Here is a 24360-nt window from a genome sequence, read left to right on the forward strand (position 1 = left end):
AATTTTTGACTTCTCAGTATTCAATTGAAGAGATGGTGCTCTATGGAGAATGTAAGTAAAATATATCTCCAATTGGGCATGTATACTTAAGAATATGACCAGAATTATGTTACTATATGAACATTTTTGCAGTGAAGTTACAGTGGAGACAAGTAAGAACTAGATTCTTCACTTCTGCATGAACACATACACTTCAAATTCATCCATACATATAATTGTTGCGACCAATAAACTACTTGTAGATTTTTTATAGTAACTCTTTCTATTATCGGTTTTCAAAGATCCAGCTATCATTTTGAAATTGTGTTATGATTCGAACAGTGAAGAATCTACTTTTTGTACATTCACATACTATTTTTCAGATAATGACACTAGGATAACCTCCTTCGTTAGTATCGGAGCGATCAGATACAAGGCCTGACTAGCATCTTACTCGAAAATGTGTTTGGTTAAATTTGTTTAAAGTGCATCATTCTTAAATCCAATGATGAGAGTGGTCTCTGAAATAGCACAAAAATGAATAAGGTATTACAATAATTCAACTCGAAGAATATTGAATATTAGGTACTGGAGTTCTGTCACAACACCAAATCATTATTTTCAACACATTAACACGTGTTTCAATCACCAAGTGATCATCCTCAAGAGGAAGATTAAACTCCTCATCTTGAAGATGATCACTTGGTGTTTGAAACACGTATCATGATGTTAAAATAACGGGCCGGTGTGTGATAAAACTCCAGTAATATTCATTACTACACCAAAGGTTCTAAACGGTGCATCACAAGTCGAAGATTATTTACAATTTTTATTATACTCACCATGTCATACTGGTTATAATGATTATTTATGAATAGAACAGATGTCCACCAATTTTTCTGGCACCTTTGATACTCTAAATCAGAATATAAATCCTTGATTGGTCCATAGAACATGCTCACTATCCATATTGTACATCCAAATCCTATCATTACTAATACGGGTGGAATGATCCTACGATAAATCAATTTTATCATTTTTCATTCATCCAGAGTAAATCATTTTGAATTCGTAAGTATATTGAAAACAGAAATACAAAATTTTATAGACTGGGAGAAATGTTGAAAATAATTCTGAATAAATTATTTCAAGGAGTATGAAATATTTTTCCACAGATGCAACATTTTTCTCGTATAACAATTTTTTAATTTTGCACATTTTTCGAAGTGATACTGTTTCACCTTCCAAATTTCCTATTCTATTCATTCAATAGCAATTCATTCATAGCAATAGTAATAAAATCGAATTATCAACACTTTAACCAGTGTGGTGTAACATTTAAAACTTTACAATTGTTGTGATTCTTTATTTCATTGGTGTCTAGGATTTTTTGAATCAAAATAGCTTCATCCGCCAATTTAAATCTACAAAGTGAAATTTTCATCAGATCGAATCACTTTGAAACCCAAATTGTTCAATTCACTACCTTCTGAAGTAGAGAAATGGTAATTGTTTTTTCATGAAGAAAATGACCATCAATGAATTTGAAAAATGATGAAACTTCTTTCATGAATATGCACAGAAAATCCAAAAGGTTTTTTCTTCGAACAAAATTAATACAGAAACCTTTCTTGAAATCGAAAATTGATTTGTAGACAGAATCATCATTTTTGGAAAGTGAATAGTACATTCTGCATATTCACTTGTAATATCATTCAAGAGAATGAAAATCTTAGATTATAATACTCATCGTTGGCTTACAGAATGTCAAAGCAAATATGAATATATGAATTATTCAGGAACTGTTGATTCGATTCCCAAAAATAAACCAGCCAGGTGATTATTTTTTTCGGTACCTATACGTTAGAAACGTCTGATTTACGTTTTGAAATTGATGAACAACATCATAATGACGATTCCATAGTATGTTTCTTTTGAAAGTACATACAAGATACAATGGAGATTTCGAGTATAATGAACATCATCATATTAACATCAATCTTTGAACTTTTGTTACCAATTTACTCATTCATTCAGATTATACAGAAATATGCAATGTGAACAACTAGTCCAACTGAAGAAACTACTGTCGTAGTAAACGTATTAGAAATAAAGTTTATGTTAAGAAAATTTGTAATTTTCATTATAAATTCATCATTTCTGGAAAATAACACTTCGACATAAGACAAATCTTTTCTTATCGGGTTCTGATGGGTATCCGCAGAAATGAAACAAAATTACAAGCAATTGAACATTATCACAACACTAGAACAAAAAAAATATATATCAATGAAACGACGTGTCGAAAAATTGATCAACGGTCAGTGGAATTTTTAGCACCAAAAGTTTATGACCTACTTCCTGATAGTATCAAAATGGTCAAATCGTATGCACCCTACAAATTCAATGCGAAAAAATTGTTGAACTGTACGGACATAATAGTTTTCAACTATCTCATAGACTCAAAACTTCTACGCTAACTTACAAGTTGCATACATCAGATTAATTAATTATCAGAGAGAATGAACTGATTTCAATATATTCACGAAAATTTTCGAATTCGACATTACTTAACCGATTTTGACATATTACCCGATAAAAGAAACTTCTCGAAATTGACATTACTTAACCGATTTTGACAATATGAGTACTCAGGTACTGAGTACCTGAGTACTCATATTGTCTTAACTGACATCATTCACAAAAAATTCAATTGTATTTCATTGCTATAATTTCAAATTGTATTTTAATGCTACACTTGTAATTCAATTAATGTCACGCACAAGCTCTATGAGATTCAGTGACTTGTCATGTTTTTTTTAATATAATTATAGACTGATCACTACTGAAAAAGTTTATCATTGAATCCAAAATTAATTTCAAATTGACAACTTATGACATTTCAACTTGTTCTAATGAAAATTGCCACATTTTTGTTGTATACAAATTAAGACGTAGTAAGGCAGAACATTTTTTTCCCAAGTATTTTATCATTATTCAATTTCAATGCGAACGACGAGAAGAGTAAAAAATTTTTGTGATAATTATGGACGTTCGTGAAATATCAACTGATAAGTAGTATACTCCACATAGTGAGAATATCAATTAGTTTGAAAGGTATAATACAAAAAAAGAGCCAGAGAAAGATAATACTTTTTTGTTTGAGTGAATACTACCGTTGTTTCATTTCAAGTGATTGTTGAATAGTTCATTAAATATAGTTCACTATTTCATTTTATGAATTGTGATACCTGATAAAATAGGAGTTGATATAAATAACCCTCTTTAACTACCTTTTTTCTGCCTACGATGTAAAATTGAGAGTGTATTATTTACCTCAGATATCTGTTTAGAAATGTCAATAAAATGAACTTTTTGTTATAGGTATTTCTACCATCCATCATTTGAAAAACGTGATATGACAATAAAAACGACGAAAACAGAAAAAACGTCTGTACCAAAAACACCATCAAGTTTCTCACAGCTAGCCTTATTGGATTGTTCGGAATCTGAAAAATATGAAAAATATATTCATTCAAAACTAAAACACATTTACGGGTTTATCACTACTAACATTGTCAATGTAATCTGTATTCAGAACGTATCCTCCAATATAACTTGAATAAGTGTGACAGAAAATGATCAGCAGCATATTATAAAAGCGAATTCCTTGCATGGATTTGAGTTTCTGGAAATCTGGACTGGTGTTGATCTTCTTCAATTTGTTCCAATTGTTTATTAGAGAGAATGGAATCAGAAATGATTCACCTTGAACAGAAAAAAACAGCTAATGACACAAACAGCCTATCAGCCCTATTCTAGAGTCTGGCTCTTGCAATAAATATTCATCATTTATAGATAAAAATTATATATATTTTTTTTATTTCGTTCCATTTGGTACAGAAAATTCATAAATTCTGGAAGGTTGAAAACACAGAAAACATCCATCACGGTTGGTAACACATGCTGAAGTGTCATCCTGGTTGTACATTCATTCGTCTTTGACATTATCACGACGATTCGCCAAGATGCCACTTGCCATATTCATGTGCTCTCTGCTTGGTAAGTGAATTTGAAACCCAAAGTTTGTAAAGTGTAAGAGAAAGAAATTGTTCACGGAAATGAATCGTATTTAGAATGAAACTGAACCAAAGTATTCGACAAAAGAGCGCAGTTGTGTTTTTAATCCGATTTAGGATTTGTTTGTGATCGACTATATACACACATCGGAAAAGTCCAGGGATATTTTTATAACATACTAAATATCATAAAAATAAATGCATGAGGTCGTTTAATTTCGATTAAATTGGTACACTCGACAACCCTGTAGATTTCTATGGGTTGAACGAAGCCTGCAAAAACGGTAACTAATCTTTCATAAAGTTTTTTACAAACTGTAGGTTTTCGGCTAAAATGAATAATTGAAAGTGTCGAGTTTGTACATTCTATGCAGTTCTTGCTCAGCAATTAAACTGGAAATATTGTGCTTTAACATGGAACGCCATCACTTACTAAAAGGATGAAATTCATGCATCTTCAATGCTGTTCTTACAGTCTAGCGTGTCATTTTCGTCTGTACTGATCGTACGGAGCTCGTGGTCTCTGCAGCAAATGTTCCCAAAACTTCAGTTTGAGCTGCTTCATTCAGTACTCTGAGGTTATTTCTTTTTTTATTTGTCACTGAACTAGTTTCGTAATACTTATTCACCAAATCAAGCACATACCGGTGACTCACACCACAATTTGGAAGTCTTTCGGTAAAAAGACATGCCGCCCTTCGTACGCACTTTCCAACTCCTTCATAAATTATAATCATTTCATTTCTGTCTTGAAGGATATTTTTACACTCTCATACAATTATTGAAGTAATCACTAAACAGCCCAACAGGTACAACTGTATGCACAATATACATCGTTCAAATTTGCGAACCAATTTTTTGTGTCAAAACAGAAACTATTCACAGCAGAAATAACAGGAAAGGACGGCTATCTGTACACTTTCTGCCATAAGAATTGAAAATTCAGCATTTACTAAACGCAAATTTACTACCGTCTACATTTCACTATTAGACTACTTTTTGATGTGAATTCATTAGAGCTTATGGCTAATGTTACCCCTAATGAATAAAGGTTTAGATTGTACCACCTAATACCTTTACCAGTTCTGGTCAAACCATGAATCTCAGTATAGGTGCACTAATATTTACATCTGTTAGTTTAGAACGCTATTTTTTGGAAAATTCCCATAACATAGGGTACCAGAAGAAAGCAGAATTGAACGCCAATCACAATGATGTGCCACTTAACCCCCCTTCCCATTTAAAATTGTAATGGTAACATCTACCCCTCCTACGGGGTTGAACCACGAGGTCTACGAATACTCCTTGAAAGTGTCTCCCTTGACAATAAAACTGACCTGTTTTTTCGATTCCTTATATTGTTTCTGGAAGGAAAATATCAAGGGTGGAAGTTTTCAAACTGATACCCTGTATATTATCCAACCGTAAATTGACTTATAATACATGCATTGAAAATTAGTAGAATGAACTAGCGATATTTAGGTAAAAAAAAACTATTGAAAATATAACTTCGCGATGCTGTACCTACAGAACAGACAAAAACATAGGGTTTTCCATCTAGAAAATAATATCAAACGAGTTTGAAATTAGAAAAACTTTAAAGAACTATAGCCGGACACCCCTCATTCGAGCTGATAGGAATAATATGTCAAATGAAGTTACATTACCAGTGTCTTGTCCTAGATATAAAAATTATGAACTTACCGAAGCTATGTGTTACTTTGCATATTTCTGTCTTCTGTGAGTATCTCTGATAGTCCCAGTATGACGCAAACCCTACATACATCAAGTATAATATGATAAATATCCTGAAATTGAAAAAAAAAGTTATTGGAAGACCGAATCTCTTCAATTTCACTCTTTCTTTGAGCTCAGAGTGAATATTATTGGGTTGTTCCAAAAGTTTTGTCCGTTTTCACTTCAAGCTATAATATCTCAGACACTCATGAAATTTGAACGAAATGAGCATCATTTGAATCAGTGCAATTTTCCCAACTTAACACGAATCGATTCATTCCGTCAGTTCAAAAATGTGGAGCTCGGGATCGATGAAGTCGACGAAGATCGTTTTTGACTGGTCTTGATTGACAAAGGTTCTACCGGTGAGGAAGTTATCCAAATGGTTGGATAACTTCCTCACCGGAAGCTCCCATCAACAGAGTTGGCGGGAGCTGTGGGAAGCATGTTGGGGGAGGCAGAACTTCATGACGTTCAATTCGTTTAATTTTGAATTTCCTGAATTTCCTCACAATAGGCCAGGTTTTTCCGATGAGGAAGTTATCCTAGTGCTTGAAAAAGAGTAGTTGGTTGGCGAGAGGTGCAGCAGAGGTTGCGCGGTAAGCGCCTCTTACCATAGGTTCAGCCCCAATTGACCCATTCCTACTTCGATGTTTACACCAGCCATGCGCAATCGTAACATGGACATTAAGGCAACCTTCTTAATGTACACGTTCAGAGGGGTCAGACCTGTAATTAATACTATTGCCGCGGTTGGTGTTGTTCTCATGGCTCTTGTGATGTTTAAACAAGCCAGTCGCTGTATTTGATATAATTTTTGGATGGCCGTTGTTTGAAAGACCCCATGCTCGTCCCACTGTACTCCGACATTGCTCATAAGCCACATGTGCTCTTTTTGCTCTACTCTGTAGGTGAGAGTTCCGTGTAAGCTTCCTGTCCAAGATAGTACCAAGATAATTCACCTCTTCAGAGAAGTTTAGTTTGCTTTTGGAAATTTCGGGGGGTTTTAAGCCCTATAAACTTCTTTTCCTGGTGAAAAGGACCATCTCAGTCTTCTTGGGATTGATCGACATTGAGTGTTCCTTACACCATGTTTCTATTAATTTGAGCCCATCCTGCTCTCTATCACACAGTGTGTTCATAAATTTTCCGGTCTGCAAGATAACTATGTAATCTGCATATACAATTGTGTAGAATCCATTATTGTTGAGGTGATTAATCAGGGTATCCAGAACTATGTTCCAGAGAAGGGGTGATAAGACCCCTCCCTGTGGACATCCCTTCATGACCAGTCCTCTCACTGTAATGTCTTCTACATTGATACTTATTGCTCACTAGAGAGCATCTTGAGTATCCATTCTCCTACTACCAGGGGTACATTCCTGAAGTGTAGTTGCTGGGTAATTGTTGGAAAGGTTGGTTTATCATTCTACCTAAGCTAAGACAAAAAGAAAGTGCTACATATTTATTATGATGCTGGAGAAGACGTCTATTACTGAAACTCATTCTGGTCCCATAATGATGAACATATATAGGGCAGGGCAGTTTATAATTAGAGTTGGCTTTCGAATGGAATGAGTCTGAATTTTTTTCGTAAAACAGAAAGTTCTGAATTTCTTTCGGTAATAGGTTAATCACTTGACATATATTATAACTAAAAGATTGCTTGAAAAATTCGATGTAATAGAATAATTATTTATCAAGATATGAAGCTACCAAAACACATGACATCAAAACTGACAAAAATTTGAAACAGCCAATATTATCATTAAAAAATTATTTCGATTCATACTTACATCCAAATGTAATCGCCGGTTTTTGCTCTATAAACATTATCGTGATTGGAACAATTGAAGTAAGTTATAGTCGCCGTCAATCCCATTCGGGCATACTTTTGACTATAACAGTCTGACATTACTTCTTGGAAATTACTGTTTCTGTCTAAATTGCTTCCTGGACAAAAATCGTCTACACATATTGCGTGAAAGAGTTCGTTATGGTTGTATGTTCTTCTGTTTTTGATCGATTCCTGGACAATCAAAATATTTATTTTTGACTGTACTTTGATTATATCTGGTCAAGATATTCTGACTTTCTCTATGATTGGAATGTTTATTATACTGTGTATGCGATTTCAAACCGCAACACCCTGTTATTTTGGAACCCATGAATCAATTTTCAAAAATAAGAATTTCAAATTATAGGACTCGACGAGCTCTATTCAAAGATGTTGATGGACATGGACTTTTTTTTTGTTTTCAAGGCCTACTATGACCTACTCAATGAGTCGAAATTTCGAGAAGGGCGATTAGACATTTTTCAATCGAAAAAGTGGGAAGCCCCTTCGATTCGGGCATATTTCGAACAAATAAATTCCAAGTTTCAGCATACTATAGTTGCGTTAGTTATATGATGACAAATTCCCAAATTCATGATTTTTTGACTAACCCTGTATAACAAACTGTATACTTCAAAGGAAAGGTGAAGTGGTCATTGAAATGAAAAACACATGAAATATTCAAACACGAAGTTTTATCATCGTAACTGGTACAGATAGATGTCCCTAAAAATCAAAAATTTAGAATGTTTCATCCTTATCGTTTGACTTTTTGGTATAATAAATAGTCAATCAACGATTGTGAAAATACCTTATATGGTTTTTTAAAACATTTGTTCCAACCCGGTGACAGATTTTGGCAAAATTCTCATGATTTCATTTCATACGGCATATTCATATGATTAGATCAATAAGCCAGAAACTGTTTTTCATAGCAGGCTTCGAAATTAAGTTCTCTAATTTTTTGTTGTTATAATTTTGACAGTTAGGTATTCTCAAACGCTTTCTACGAGTATTTGGTGAAGAGAGTTATAAAAGGGTTTTAGGAGTGTTTAAAATGGTATATCTCAACTTAGTCGAGAGAATTGAGATAGTGATAATGACCGTAGAAGAATTCAACAGAAGACATCCAGATCGTAACCAACTCACCATACAACCGTCTCCAGGATCAATACGTTATTCAATAGAAAAGGGAAAGTACATGTACCGAGACCAAAAGGGAATATAGAGATTGACGGAAAAGAAAACCATTAAAATAGCTTGCGGCAGATTTCACGAGATTTACACGTTAGCATATCTAAAATACGTACATGTTTGGAAAAAAATGAAGTAATTTGCTTCAAAACGAAAATCATGCACACGTTAGAAAGAGGCGATGAGAAGATTGGAGTTCTGTTTATTGTGCCAAGGTGAATATTCCAAAACCGTATTATAGGTCCAGTATTTTTTGAAAACACACTAAATGGTGGAAGATTTTATAATTTTTTTACTACGAAATTCTGGGATTTCATGAAAGAACTAAGGATTGAATAACGTCGAAATGTTATATTCCAGCTAGACGGTGCCTCCATTCACAATATGATTGCTATGCGGTAATATCTTGATGAAAACATCCAAGGAAGATGGATTGAAAGGAACAGCCCTTATATTTATTGGCCGCCTCGATCACCAGGCCTGACTCCATTAGATTTTTGTCTGTGGAGATATTTGAAAGAAAATGTTTATAGAAATAGACTACGAAATTTTTACGAATTGAAGGAGAGGATGAGGCAAAAGTGTGGTGAAATTACACCAGGCCAATTGAGAAAGACCCGCCAGAATTTGAGACGACGTTATGAAAAGTGTATAGAGCTTGAAGGAGGATATATTGAAAACTCCAGTGCCTCAAAAAACTGTACCATTTATCATTCAATTTATTCCTGTTGTTGGTAATTTTTCTAAAATTAAAAACACGTTTTCAACTTTTGACTTGTTGATTTTAATTAAACTAGATACAACTCCATGAAACGATTACAACCTATAAAACTTCGTAGCCGAGTATGCGAAGTATTATTTCATTGAATAGTTACTTCATCTTTTCTGTAAAGTTCATAGACTTTCATACAGAGTCAGTCAAAAAATCATGGGTTTGAAAATTTGTTTTCATATAACTAACACCCTTCAGGAGATATTGGGCTCAAACTCAGAATCCATGAGTTCGAAATATGCCTAAATCGAATGGATTATCCACTTTTTCGATAAAAAAATGCCTAATGGTCCTTTTAGAAATTTCGATCCATTTTGCAGGTCATAGTAAGCCTTGAAAATGAAAATAATTCATATATATCAACATATTTGAATAGAGTACCATAATTTAAAATTGTCATTTTTGAAAATCGGTTAATGGGTTACAAAATAACAGGGTGTTGAGGTTTGAAATCGCACACACTGTATAAACGAACATAATCAATTTGTAACGAAAATAATATTCTCAATGTTCAAAAAGTATTTCCATAGCTATCTATATATTGAAGTTATTGTCTTGTCTTGTCCCGAGTTTTGTCTACGAAATTGTAGTTTGTGTCGCCTCTTGTCGAGACACGACAAGAAAATGCCTCGTAGAGCCTAAAGTACTAACAACCCTGATTGCCGGAGCTGAGAACATAGTAAATAGACCGCTTACGTACATATCAACAACGTATCTGAAGATCTACAGAGTATTACACCAAACCATTTCCTTATTGGAACATCAAGCTCAGTCAAATCACCAAATATTTTTGACGAGAAAATTGATTTGAGAAAGCAATGAAAGCTCGCTGACAATTTTTGAAAGCGTTGGGTTCGAGAATACCTACCCACTTTAACGAAAAGAACAAAATGGTTGAGAAAAGGCAATACATTCGAACCAGGAGATCTTGTAATAGTAATCGATAATAGACTAAGGAGGAATAACTGGCCAAGTCAAGTCGTGTTTGTCGGCGTCCAAATACAATGTTTTGCATATTGTCACTACTAGAAGAAACCCATGATGCTGCACCCATGATGATGCACATGATGTTGTACACTCTTGACTGAAAAGAATGTTCAGTTTCGTTCAGATTCACCTAGTATTAGAGAAAACAATTGTGGTCAAATTATTATTTTAGACTGTACTAGGCCAGCCATCTTGAAGAAAAATTTGGATAGTGGCGAAATGGCAACAGAGTGATATCGGAGAGCACCTTGTATTACATTGAATGTTTCAGTTGTCAATCAACAACTTTCTTTCTTAAAACTGGAGGCTTCAACCTGATACTGAGACGAAGAGACAAACTTGTTTTTCTTAAAATCAGTTGCCATCAGAAACACACCCATTCCAAAATACTGACCTCAATCAATTTCCAATGGGTAGATGCATTAGTTCCGTTTGGTTTGAGAACAATGGACAGTCGGCAAAACAATTTTCCTGTTCTCTTACATTCTTCGTAGTCATCGATGTGAAAGATTGGCGGCAAACCATATAATGCATCACCTGAAATGATAATTAGTGAAATGATTCAAAGAAATTGTCTATGTGCATAACTTCTTCTATATTCTTTTGTGAAATCACATGCTTGATCAAATTGAACACATTCATTCAACACATTCAGTAAACAAATCTAAAGAAATGAACTTTGAACGTTCAAGCCAGTCTCGGATATACCTACACAGTAAGTTGAATGGACTGATGCCTATCAGAAAACAACTACTTCCCTAGCTAATACAACGAAGGGCGTTGGATGATATCCGACAGGCGTCAGTGCAAGAATCTTCACAGAAAATTTCTTGCACATGCAATTGGCAATACAACTGAAAGAGTCGACCTTCAATTTTGGAACGGGCACACTTGTAGATCGGTTTCGGGCTCATTAGCCACTCGTCAGTGCAAGATAGTGGCCATCATCGACCTAAAGTCAATGATATTCCATAACTGAAAATCGGAATTTTTTTCAGAGTATTTCATTCCTCTTCCTAAGTTGGAGCGAACAACAAAATGTCACAACATCTAGTGGACGGGGTACTAACCAACTGCATATCCGAAATTTGCTCGATTCTTCTGAATGTGGAAAAAAACTTTCTTATCAGTCAGTGCTATGCCAGTCTCGGATATACCCACGCAGTAGGTTGAATAGACTGACGCCTATCAGAAAACAACTACTTTCCTGGCTAATATCACGAAGGGCTCTTTCAGTTATACTGCCAATTACATATTCTGTAAAGATTTCTGCACTGACGCCTGTCGGATATAATCCAACGCCCTTCGTGGTAGTAGCCAGGGGAGTAGTTGTTTTCTGATAGGTGTCAGTCCATTCAACCTACTGTGTAGGTATATCCGAGACTGGCTTGAACGTTTAAAGTTCATTTCTTTAGATTCATTCATTCAATAACTAAAAATACAAATCAATACTCTGAACGTTTTACAATTCTTCACTTGTTAATATCGTTTCTAACCTCGTTGTTTGTCTTATTCTCGGAACCAGCCTTCAAACTGATCTTCGATATAATATTTTACTAATTTTCGATCTAATATGGCTCTGCAACTCATTGCCATGTAATGATGGTCAGAATACTAAAGTGTGCTTCACCTGGCACAACGAGTCCTACGCCACTGAAACAACGACCCAACGACGTGTCATTTTCCTAGGAACCTCATTAACTAGATTTTGGTTCTCTCGAAGAACTCATGTTAGAACCACTCACGAATATCTTGGGTATAGTTTACCCAATAGCATCCCTGTCTAACTTGTTTCATGGTTTATTGATGCTGAAGTGTTCTTCTGCTCAACTCCTATGGAGTTGTTCCAGCATATATATCCATGATAAATCTGACGTATACGCCAGTACTTCCCAACAACTGATCCATGATTAAATACTCGCTGCCAGCGAGATCAAACTCTGCCGTTGAGTCAGCTTCAGGACATGACCTCAGATCTAATATATGATCCATAGGTCAGAACCTATATTTTATAGGTTCTCACAGCGTTTGTGAATTTGTTTTTTTTTCTATCTATCCCCTTTCAAACTCCATTTTCAACCCTATCGATCTCATAACTCTATTCTATACATTTACCTATTTAATTTTTTCTTCAGGTTGCTCTTTCTCAACTTTTGTAGAGGAAGAGCAACCTGACGTGAGGCATTTGTTATTTCCAACAAATGCCTACAACTAGTCTTCCTAGTTTTAACAACATCTCTCTTTTGTAAATCCCGTGTTCTTATTTCCCTCAAATCTGAGGATGATTTCAACCTTATGAAATGCATTTGTTTCCAGTTCGTGCAAGAACAGTTTTTACAGCTTCGAATTCTATTGCTGCTATATGTATTTGAATGTACTTTTTTGATTGACGACTTGTTTATTTTGTGGAAATTCATGTTCACTGAGGATACACTACAAAAACACACTTTTGTCTATTTTCCACGATATTTTTTTATTGTAGACTAGTTTCGGCTATTACACCATTTTCAAAACTAACTGATAACATTTAAATCAGAGTAATTTATACCTAAGTTGCCTATCCTATCATAAATAATTTGGTACCTACATTTTGTATACCTGTAATATCCATGAACATAACAAAACAAAGCTTTTGATATAATGTAGGTTTTGGGAACTGGATTGTAGATTCAGACTATTAATTAGATCAAGTTGTTCGTTGAGGACAATAGAATTGGGATTTTTCTTTGACTTGTTCATTTCCATAGATTCCAACGGATTCGCAAATGTGAAGGATCTTTAAATTATCTTTATCTACTTTATGTTTCTTCAAAATTCGAAACATAAAATAGATAAAGATAATTTAAAGATCCTTCACACATACGAAAAAGAGAAAATGTTGAATCTTCAAAATTCGAAACATAAAATAAAGATAATTTAAAGATCCTTCACACATGCGAAAAAGGGAAAATGATGAATCTTCAAAATTCGAAACATAAAATAAAGATAATTTAAAGATCCTTCACACATGCGAGAAAGGGAAAATAATGAATCTGTTTCTTCAAAATTCGAAATTGTAGAAGCTCTGCATTTGCAGAACTTCTACAAAATTTTGATAATCATTTCGGTTACTCTATGAAATGTTTTCCAGTGCCTGACGTCACAATGTTATCAGTAGTGCAGTGTTTTTTTCTCTTCTTTCTTCGGTTGGTAATGACAGCCGTTGTTACTGCTATTACTTTTATTTCAAATCCCAAATTCCAATCCTACTGAAAACTGAATATTTCAGGGTTTCACCATCTTCTGGTGATGTATGGAGTTTAGAACGTGGAGGTTAGAACAAGTGGAGTTTAGAACTAGAACTAGTGAAGTTGAGAAGTGGAGGTTGGAGCTAGAACTCGCACTAGTTTAGAACTCGTCGAAAAAATTATTGAAACAAATTTAATATTCATTCTCAGCTTTGTTAATTGATTGACGTTTCAGAAAAAAAATTTTCCGTTTTTAAAACTTGAAATTCACTTCAAAACTTTCGCCTTGAATTGGGAATAGCTTTAATTCGTTTCACATACGTCAGCAGATTCTCTATAGATTTAGCTTTGTTTATTTGACAGATTGTGGGAGGTTATATACCAAAAAACAGTGAGAAGTATTGGGTCCTTCATAAAAAAATGTCAGAGAAAACTGTACATACTTATTTTTTATATGTTCACTACTCTAATAATCAGAAATAAATTATTAGTGTCTCGTATCTTTATGAGGATTGCGAGCATATCTGAATGTGCACTACAATGGTTTTCTGTATTCATGCGTAGTACGTGATTATGATTTTTATGACATGTATTATAAAAACAAATGGTTAGAAAGTAATGTTATCGAGTTCATATCGGTGAATATCCAAGAAAATTGATTATGGAATGCCAATTGTTCAGTTTAATTCGCTTTTTTACCACTGCTCAAAAACTATGTTTATCGACAGATACCCTAAAAATTCACCTTGGCAGAAACCACTTGAAAAATTACAGGTTATACCTTCGTTATACCATACGTTACTACAGTACCTTTTCCAACGAAATGAATCAATAATGTCTCACAGATTCCATTACGATTAATATAATCTGAAATGTTTTTTGACACGATTACTCCAACCGTAGAAAAATGGTGCAACAATGGTGAACAAAAATCTATGGGTTTCTGTATCAATGCAGAACTTTTGAAAAACTAGATCTGCCTCAACAATATGACTAAAAATATTGTAATTATTGAATGCCCCCGATATACCTTTTGACAGAGGCGGCGTAAGGCGGTGTGGGTTACTGCCCACGGCCTCGCGGAGCAAAGGGCCTCGCGTCTCAAAAATGAAAACAATCTTAGGAAAGTATGGAAAATCCTAAAGTACGTGCCGTGATTTTTTTATAAATACGTTTTACATTAGAAAATTCTCAACTGAAAAATATTTCACTCTTTGAATGCATATCAATGAAAAATTCGTGAATATATTTCTTTTTCTGATAAACTAAATGTTATTTTAGAATAACGTAACCAAAAAATTCCCATCTTTGTCGTTTCTGATCATTCGTTTTTTTTCAATCTAGCAACATTACTTGGCGTTAAGCTGCTATCGTGAGGAATCCCCGGTCAGACACCTCGGAACTTCCCCTTAATGAAAAGCCAATCAAAGTATCGCATGCAGACGCAGTCTCGCTTCATGTTCCTATTTTTTTATTTCCAAAAGTTTTCGATGTGAAAATGAATAATAGTGTTACATAGTTTTAAAACGATAATGCGTGTTCAATAAGTATACATTTTTATTGTGTCTTGAAGAAAAACTATTACAACCGTTTTTAAAGTTGTTTTATTCTACATTTTCCTTTACAAAACACTATATGAATAAAAATTATGTCTATTATTTGTTTCATATCTTCGATTAGTTTCGCTAGAATTCACCAAAAACTCCGCCAGCAGCAGGCGGCACTAGTTTATCGAAGAGACTCGAACCTGCTCCACGACAACGCCCGTTCGCATGTTTCACAAATCACCTTTCAAGCAATCAACGAATTGAGCGTCAAAGTTCTGACTCACCCATGATACTCCCCCGATCCCTCTCGATCAGACCATCATCTTTCCAAACACTCCAATAATTTTCGCCAATCAGGACCAGGACAAAATAACTATAGACCATTCGCTTTGCTATCAGTGATATCAAAAATTTTAGAGTCGTAAACCACCATATCCTCAAATCCTTCAACATCTTGAGCGATCATCAATATGGCTTTCGGAAACAAAGATTAACAGTCGACTTTCTATCGTATGTCACCCAAATTTGGAAAAACGCAATCAAAAAACATGGAGAATCAAGAGCTGGTATGCTTGATATTTCTAAGGCATTTAACCGTACGTGGATGGCGGTTTGCTGGCTCTCCAGCTTTCTAAAAAAACGTTCCATGCAAGTGGCCGTCGATGGATATCTCTCGAATACTTTCATCATCAACGCTGGTGTTCCCCAGGGATCCATATTATCTCCAACCCTCTTTTTATTGTACATCAACGACTCATTGGAAAAAACCTAAAATCCAATATATAGCTTTGCTGACGACAGCACACTTGTCTCGTCATTCCATTTAGGTTCCAGGACATCGGCTACGGAGGAACATCTTCACCGGCAGCAGGAGGTAGCCAATCGTAATTAGGATCTAGAAGTGATTTCGAATAGGAGTGAAAGTAACAAGGTTCAATCCAATACAACAAAAACCCATGTATCGGTTTTCTCCAAGAAGATGAATATCTCCGAACCGGCTATAATAATGTCAGGTCAGACAATTCCGCTTTCTGCTTAGATAAGTTTGTTGGGAGTTAAAAATGGACACCAATATGTCTTGGCACGATCATGTCGCTGAAGTTGCAAAGGCTGCTTCTCAAAAGCTTGGAACACTGTTCCGAACCAGAAAACTGTACACACCTCAGAAACTTTTGCTGCTTTATAAAGCTCAGATCAGACCTTCTTTGGAGTATTGTTCTCATATATAAAGCTCTGCCCCAAAATATACCCTAAAGTTGCTAGACCATCCAGAAAAGAGCCATCCGCCTGATTGGACACGCGAACATCACGTGCAACTTTGATAGCCTAGAACATCGAAGAAGGATTGGAGATTTGTCTCCCTTCTTAGATACTTTCACGGGGAGTGTTTTGGTGACTTAGCACATTTGATTCCACCAAGAGCGGTACATATCAGAAATACGCAACGGACTGTGGCTGCTCATCGTTTTGAGGTTCAACTCAGTACACCTCGAACTTCACTGTTTGAGAGCTGTTTCATCTGGAGAACTGCGTTTATGTGTAATAAACTTCCTGAGAACGTTTTTCCAAATGAACTTAATCTTCAGCGGTTACTTCGATTGAATTGAGAATGAATATCCCCTGAGATGTTACAGTTTTGAGTAGACTCATAAAAATGGATGAAACTTTTGAAACAACCTAATACAATGATGTATATCATCACAAAATTATATATTTTTTCTCATCATATAGAAATAGATACATCAAAATGATTATAGTCTATCCATTCCTAATTGGAACGGCAATAAAAATAAGAGTACAGTCATAAACATTTCTTGCCTGTGGCCCCTAGTCGCCCAGATAGTTAGTAAACGTGCTATCGAATGTAGTTGAGGAGTAAAGGCTTGGCTAGCTGGACTGGCTGAATACTAATTTTTTGTCCGTTTCACAATATTTCTTTATCAGTGCCGTGTGTTCGTGGGGTAAGGTGAGGTAGTGAGTGGTTTTGCAAACCGATTTTTGAAAACTTTTTCCAGAGATCAATTACCCTAACACCAAACTGATATTTTTGCACTCGACGCGCAATTTGCTTCAGGAGAAGCAAATTGATACTGAATCTAAAGACAAGGGTTAGCTGTTTATATACATAGGGTTTTTTGATCCGATGTGGACTTTGTTTGTTAAATGGTGATAATCCTAATTGATTTTTCGGTAATTAACTAGTGGAACCACTACCTGTAAATTAATTTGTCCACAATAGATTGAAAAGCGGACAATCAGTTTGGTGTTAGGGTAATTGATCTCTAGAAAAAGTTTTCAACTTTTACACCAAAGCTTCCAATCTCATCGTTCAAACCAATTTTTGTGAAAATCTTAGTGTTTTTGGGTACTTCCATCAATATGGCTTTCTGGAGACCTTTTGAAACAAATGATAACATTACGTGTGAGGAATCTGTGTCAATCGACAGGGATCCGGAATTTGAAAATAAGGACTTACATGTTCAAGTTCAGCGAGTAATTATAAATATTCATGAATGCTTGAAGAAGGAAAACTGTCACACTTCACATAATCTATCTGTCTGTTTAAAATCTGTTTTTCCGTTAACCAGCTGTCGCACCCCTACGAACGACAACCCTCAGAAGTCGAAACTTGTGCGAGCTAAGGATTAACGAGGTCTTACCTTTTAACGTGTGATTCCTAACACGGGTTGGACGGTAGCAAGTGAAGATCGATCGTTCAGACTAGGGCTTGAACCACCGACCAACACGGCAGTCAATTCGAGTGAGTGAACAAAGCACCCACGCCGAACCGCTTGGCTACCGACTGAATGCTACCGAATGCTATTGTGAATGGAATATGCGAGTTAACGAAACTATCTCGTTCGACAGTTCTTCGAGTCATTAAAATAGGGGATGTCATTGCCCATGCAATGAAACGAAAACAAAATAATAAAAAATTCGCAAACGTTGATGGTGCTACAAAAGATGTGATTTGGCGAACAATGTATGGTATATACCAAAAAAATGAAGTACCAACATTGAAAATGATTTGGTATAAATTACTCGACTATCCCGATTACAATGAATATTACTGGAGTTTTTTTTCCAACACCAAATCGTTATTTTTACACCTCGACACGTGTTTCGATCACCAAGTGATCATCTTCAAGAGATCACTTGGTGATCTCTTGAAGATGATCACTTGGTGATCAGTTTTATCTTCCTCTTGAAGATGATCACTTGGTGATCGAAACACGTGTCGAGGTGTAAAAATAACGATTTGGTGTTGGGAAAAACTCCAGTAATATTCATTACTACACCAAAGGTTCCAAACAGTATATCATAAATCCCGATTACAATTACAAATCTTTAGAAACTCAACGAGGTGTCTTATTGTCTTGTGATTTCAAATATAAAAAATTTAACAATCGGATGGTCATATTGGAATCGACAAGCATTGTTAAACTTCGACAAGAATATTTGAGGCGAATGAAAAGCTACCAAGAATCCAGCAGACATATAATCTACCTCGACGAAACTTGGTTTGACACCCATGATGTTGTCAAATATGGCTGGGTAGACGAAACCAAGTACCTATTGTGCTTCAAACACACCTTCTTCAAGGGGAAAACGTGTTATAATTTTGCATGCCGGGAATGAAAGTGGTTTCGTACCTAACGATTTGCTTCTGTCGGCCAAAAATATAAAAGATTCTTCTACTGATTACCACGAAGATATGACTGCGGCTTAATTCGAAACCTAGTTCAGTGAGCAGCTTCTTCCAAATATTCCTCCAAACTCGGTTATTTTTATGGATAACGCTTCGTTTCATTCTCGGTTATTGACTACAATAGCAAACAATAACACAAAAAAAGCAGATATTGTTGATTTCATGCGAAATCATGACATGGAAATACCCGAAAAGATTCCAACGAAAAAGGTATTACTGGCGACCATAAAACAACATAATTTCAAAACAGAGTATATTATTGATTCGATGTGTGAAACACATATTCTCTTACGTTTGCTTCCATACTATTGTGTGTTCAATCCAATTGAAATGGTATGGGCCACAATGGAAGAAAGCTTACGGTAATGTAATCAGTCACCGACTTTGAATGCTGTAGAGCTTGACAATATAAGGCGAGTGGTGAATGAAGTAGGTAATAGTGATGTGTGGAAAAACTATGTGGCCCACGTTATGAAAAAAGATAACAAATATTATGTGCAAAGTACCATAAATCCGGTCGTTATTCAACCCGATGATGATTCCACCTCATCCGAATATAGCGAAGAAGAATTTTGATATCTCTAGCAATTTTGTTGGCCTCTATTATTTTGTAAATATATGTTTGACGAGAATTTGGTGTGATTATTTGTGTTTTCATTGTATTTTAGAGTTTTCGACTCGGAAATCAACTACCTTAAATTTCGAAGTTTTTCATAATTACCCATGGTGGAAAAAATCAGTTGAGATAACTTTTTCATAGGGTGATCAATTGCTATGATTGTAAGAATAAGTAACTGGAAAATTATCACTGAAAAATAAGTTATATTCAAACACTCACATAAGTCAAATTGAAATGATCTCCAGAAAAAAACGATGAAGGACATACATAAAGAAAAGAGAAAAGTCGTGACGTTCAGTATTTAGGAAACCAATAGCTATTTTAGTGAGTTCTCTATCTGAAAATTTGGTCTGCTTCCTGGATATGTGCATTTTAACTTGCTTTCGTGGCGTGATTTTTATTCTTTAGCAAATATTGTAAATTATTCGGATCCATTCTGAAATGGGTTTCAAACTGTTTATTGTTTGTATTGATTTTTTTATTTTTTTGGTAACGTTTTGTTATTCATCTGAGCTTTCGAACAACTACCTAGCAAAATCAACTACAGGAGTATATCTAGATTCATTTTCATCTTTATCATAAAATGATTATTCTATTCTAACAGTCACAAAATATACCTCCAATGTGGTTCTTTTTTTAACTCTTATTACATAAGTATTCCACTCCAGCTCCACTCTTATAATTAATATTCAAATTAGGCTTCTATAGACTTTGTTTCTAATAGATTTTAGTTTTAGTTCTTCTCGTGAATTTTTATGGTCTTTTTCAGTTTGTATCTGATACGAATATCTGTAGCATATAGTAATTTTCAGGAAATATTCCACTTTCTAATGCTGTAATGAGAAAACCACAAGTTTTATTCACAAACAGAACAATCCGTTGATGAATATTTGAGGATTAAAATCTGTTGAGAAATATGTTTTTCCGCTCAGCCTACGAACGACAACTCTCAAAAGTCTAAACTTGTGCGAGCTAAGGACTAACGAGGTCTTACCTTCTAACGTGTGATTCCTAACAGGGGTTTGACGATAGGAAGTTAAAATCGATCGTCCGACCTTGCAGGTCACTATCTGCATTAATTTTTGGTAGTGTATAGGGTTCGAATATTGCAAAAATTGATTCTATTCGATCTAAGTCACCAAAACAGTTCTAGAACTTACCCTCAGAATCATTCCAACAAGTCGCTGAATAAATTAAAATTAGAACAATGCCTGCACTAAACAACACATTCATTTTCACTGAATGAGAAATTTGCGAACTGAAGCAAATTGTTCATAGTGAAGCGTTGGCATTTTCTTCAAAACCAACACGCAGTGAATTTGAATCGATCGATTTAAGGTGTCATCGTCACTGTCAATCGCTTTCACACTAGTAGAAAACAATATTTATTGCTTACTAGCCATTTATCACCATTGTAGGAAATCTGAAAATCTTTCATAAGATAATGTATCGATTTGCGAGTGTAAAAACATCTCAATAACCTCAGAATTGAGTATCAGAAATCCCTCTGAAAAATCTTATATGTTGACGTTGAATGGCTCTATATCCGAATTCAGGAGAGCGAATAATGATAAAATATCTGGGCTTCCACAGATCCACAGAAAAAAAAATCAAAAATGACTACCTGTTCACTGTTGATTTTGAAGTAAATATCACTCTAGAATATTTTTTGAATGTGTAATGCATTCGTGTTTTATCTTCTGGGGGATTTCATATATTCTGGTGATTTGGAATCGGAATGATCGTTTGAATTTCTATGTGCTAAATAGGCTGGGGGAATCAAAGTACCTTTGAACTTCGCATTCAAATTGTGGATAAAGGAACGAAAAGTAACTTCTTTATGTAAATAACACGAAATTTCATTCGTAATAATCCTATGAAAGAGTGAATATCTCCTGTTAGCTATATTCAACTATCACTAACACATACGGTGTTAGAGCTTTTCGGAAGAAGGAAATATTAAGAGCAGATAGTTGTTGGTTCACAGATGGATCAAAACACCTTCAGGTTCTGGTGCAGGTGTTTTAGTCGCAGCCCCAGGACAGAGATATTTACCTGCCTAGGAACTCATGCGACTGTATTTGAAGCGGAAATTTACGTTATTGAATTGTGTGCGGAGAGATTGGATAAATCCAACCTCACACACAAGTCAATAACAATATTCTCGGACAGTCAAGCGACGTTGGAAGCTCTTGGCTCCTACCAAGCGACGTCTAAATTGGTAGCAAATTGCCAGAAACGACTCTCCTCGATAGGAAGACTTAACAGATTGTCTCTGGTCTGGATTCCTGGCCATACTGGCCTGGAAGGTAATGAAGCTGCTGACTCTCTTGCAAAGGAGGGTGTTGCAAGCGGCTTCATCGGACCAGAACCTATCATTGGCATCGCTTTGGGCTTTGTCAAACAAACATTGAATACCTGGATGGCAAGAAGATTCATAGACTTCTGGCAGAATCTTCCAGAATTGGGTCATTCCAAGGCGTTTATCCACCCTTCGAAACTTGATACCAAACAGTTGTTGGACTACAGTAGGGATGAACTACGATGTCTAGCAGACCTTCTTACTGGTCACTGTCATTTGAATCATCATATTCAGAGTCTTGGACTGTCGGAAGACAGTGTGTGTCGCCTCTGTTTGAAAAATATTGAAACAGCAAAGCACACACTTTGTGGCTGCCCCGCTGAGGTCCGAATCAGATTTCTGAAGTTCGACAGAGCCGTACTCTTACCAAATAACCACTCATTTATTTGGCCGAGTGTGAATAGGTCTGAGTCACAATAAACCTTCGCGAGTTGCGGTGGAGGGTCAAATAAACCAACTCACTTCAGACTTAACCTAAACTAACCTAAAGCTTCTCGACTTCCGTAAAATAGACTTCATTATATTACATCCTGATATACTTTTCGAAACTTAAGATGGTATCTATCAGAATACTGAGGCTTCTAACTCCATCAACCAGTGCCAACGGTTCATTTTTGATACTGTCGTTTTTTGGTCTGACTACAATTATATTGGATTTGATGGTTTCCATCTTCAAAATGTGATCTGAAGCAGATTCAACGAAAGCTTGAATGTCTGTATTGATAAGAATGGAGGCAGTTTTATTGTCTTTCAGAAAAACGCTGTGATACATTCGTGTGTCATCAGCATGAAGATGAGCCGAAAATTTTCAAGAGAATCTGTGAGACCTGAAGTGTATATTTTTTTTTTTTTTTTTTTTTTTTTTTCTGATTGATTCGGCCGTTACTTGATGAAGATCCATAGTAATTTCACAAACTACACTTAAACGATTTGATCTCCAGTAACTTTATTGAAAATAATCATAACATGTTTCGCTAAAACATTAGCTTTTTCAAATGATTAATACATCCAAGCATCCTTACATTCATATTTATATACTACAGGTAACCACAATCGAGACTACCTGTAAGAAATTACCTGAATCTCTACATCACATACCTGCTCGATTATGCTTACCTAAAGCAAATTGCCTACCATCTACATCAATAATAATTCTTTATGGGTTTTTAAGAAAACAAGTTCAATAATGGTGATCTATTCAAATCTAATTGGTCATTCATTAGAATATTTGAATTTTTAAGTTTATTAATTTCCATTGCTTCTAAATGATTCAGTTTGAAACCTTTATTTTCAATGTGCAAAATTTCGAATTCTTCATTAAAGATGTGATTTTCTTCTAGAAGATGATTTGAATACAAGAAAACAAATTCAACGTATTCAAATCATCTTCTAGAAGAAAATCACATCTTTAATGAAGAATTCGAAATTTTGCACATTGAAAATAAAGGTTTCAAACTGAATCATTTAGAAGCAATGGAAATTAATAAACTTAAAAATTCAAATATTCTAACGAATGACCAATTAGATTTGAATAGATCACCATTATTGAACTTGTTTTCTTAAAAACCCATAAAGAATTATTATTGATGTAGATGGTAGGCAATTTGCTTTAGGTAAGCATAATCGAGCAGGTATGTGATGTAGAGATTCAGGTAATTTCTTACAGGTAGTCTCGATTGTGGTTACCTGTAGTATATAAATATGAATGTAAGGATGCTTGGATGTATTAATCATTTGAAAAAGCTAATGTTTTAGCGAAACATGTTATGATTATTTTCAATAAAGTTAGTGGAGATCAAATCGTTTAAGTGTAGTTTGTGAAAAAAATGAAGTGTATATGGTGAACAATAACGGCTTTGGACTGGATCCCTGGGGTACACCAGCCCGAAAATTCTCATACTGAGATTGATTATTATCTCTACATACTTTTTATTTTCTTACTATCAAGTAACTTTTGAAAAATGTGAGACCTGCCTCAAATAGACCAATGAAATGCAAGATGTTCAATAACAAAAGGTGATGTATTGTATTGAGTACACGGCAGAAGTCCAGAAGAGTTAAAATAGGGTATAATTTTTGATCGGTAGCTCTCAAAATATAATCAGCGACTTGCAAGAGGGCGGTTGTGCAACTATAGCCCTTTCGAAACCCAGATTGAACTGTATGAAGCAATGAAAATGTTTCTGTATGACCTTGACGCTGAACTTTCGATACTTCGAACAATGTTGATAAAATTAAAATAAAAGTAGTATGACTGAACTTTTCAGATGAAACTTTGACAAGTGCTCTGCCCCACATTTCCGGAAGAATA

At 35.1% G+C, this 24360-nt stretch overlaps 1 protein-coding gene across 1 annotated transcript in view; it reads right to left on the bottom strand.

The window, feature by feature from the left end:
• The window catches only part of LOC111513750 (O-acyltransferase like protein), a 36059-nt gene extending 15040 nt beyond the window's left edge, over positions 1-21019 (bottom strand). The window contains exons 1-7 of the mRNA XM_074180907.1: positions 20848-21019; positions 10980-11122; positions 7592-7824; positions 5763-5866; positions 3554-3747; positions 3316-3488; positions 822-993 (exon numbers count right to left, since the gene is read on the bottom strand). Coding sequence (XP_074037008.1) covers positions 822-993; positions 3316-3488; positions 3554-3747; positions 5763-5866; positions 7592-7824; positions 10980-11122; positions 20848-20920 — 1092 coding nt within the window. The 5' untranslated portion in view covers positions 20921-21019. The remainder of the gene's footprint in view (positions 1-821; positions 994-3315; positions 3489-3553; positions 3748-5762; positions 5867-7591; positions 7825-10979; positions 11123-20847) is intronic.
• Between the last annotated feature and the right edge of the window lie 3341 nt (positions 21020-24360).

This window comes from Leptinotarsa decemlineata, unplaced genomic scaffold (genome assembly GCF_025532065.1).
Source record: "Leptinotarsa decemlineata unplaced genomic scaffold, Ldec_3_MD MMD2_tig00026307_RagTag_RagTag, whole genome shotgun sequence".
NCBI lineage: Eukaryota > Metazoa > Arthropoda > Insecta > Coleoptera > Chrysomelidae > Leptinotarsa > Leptinotarsa decemlineata.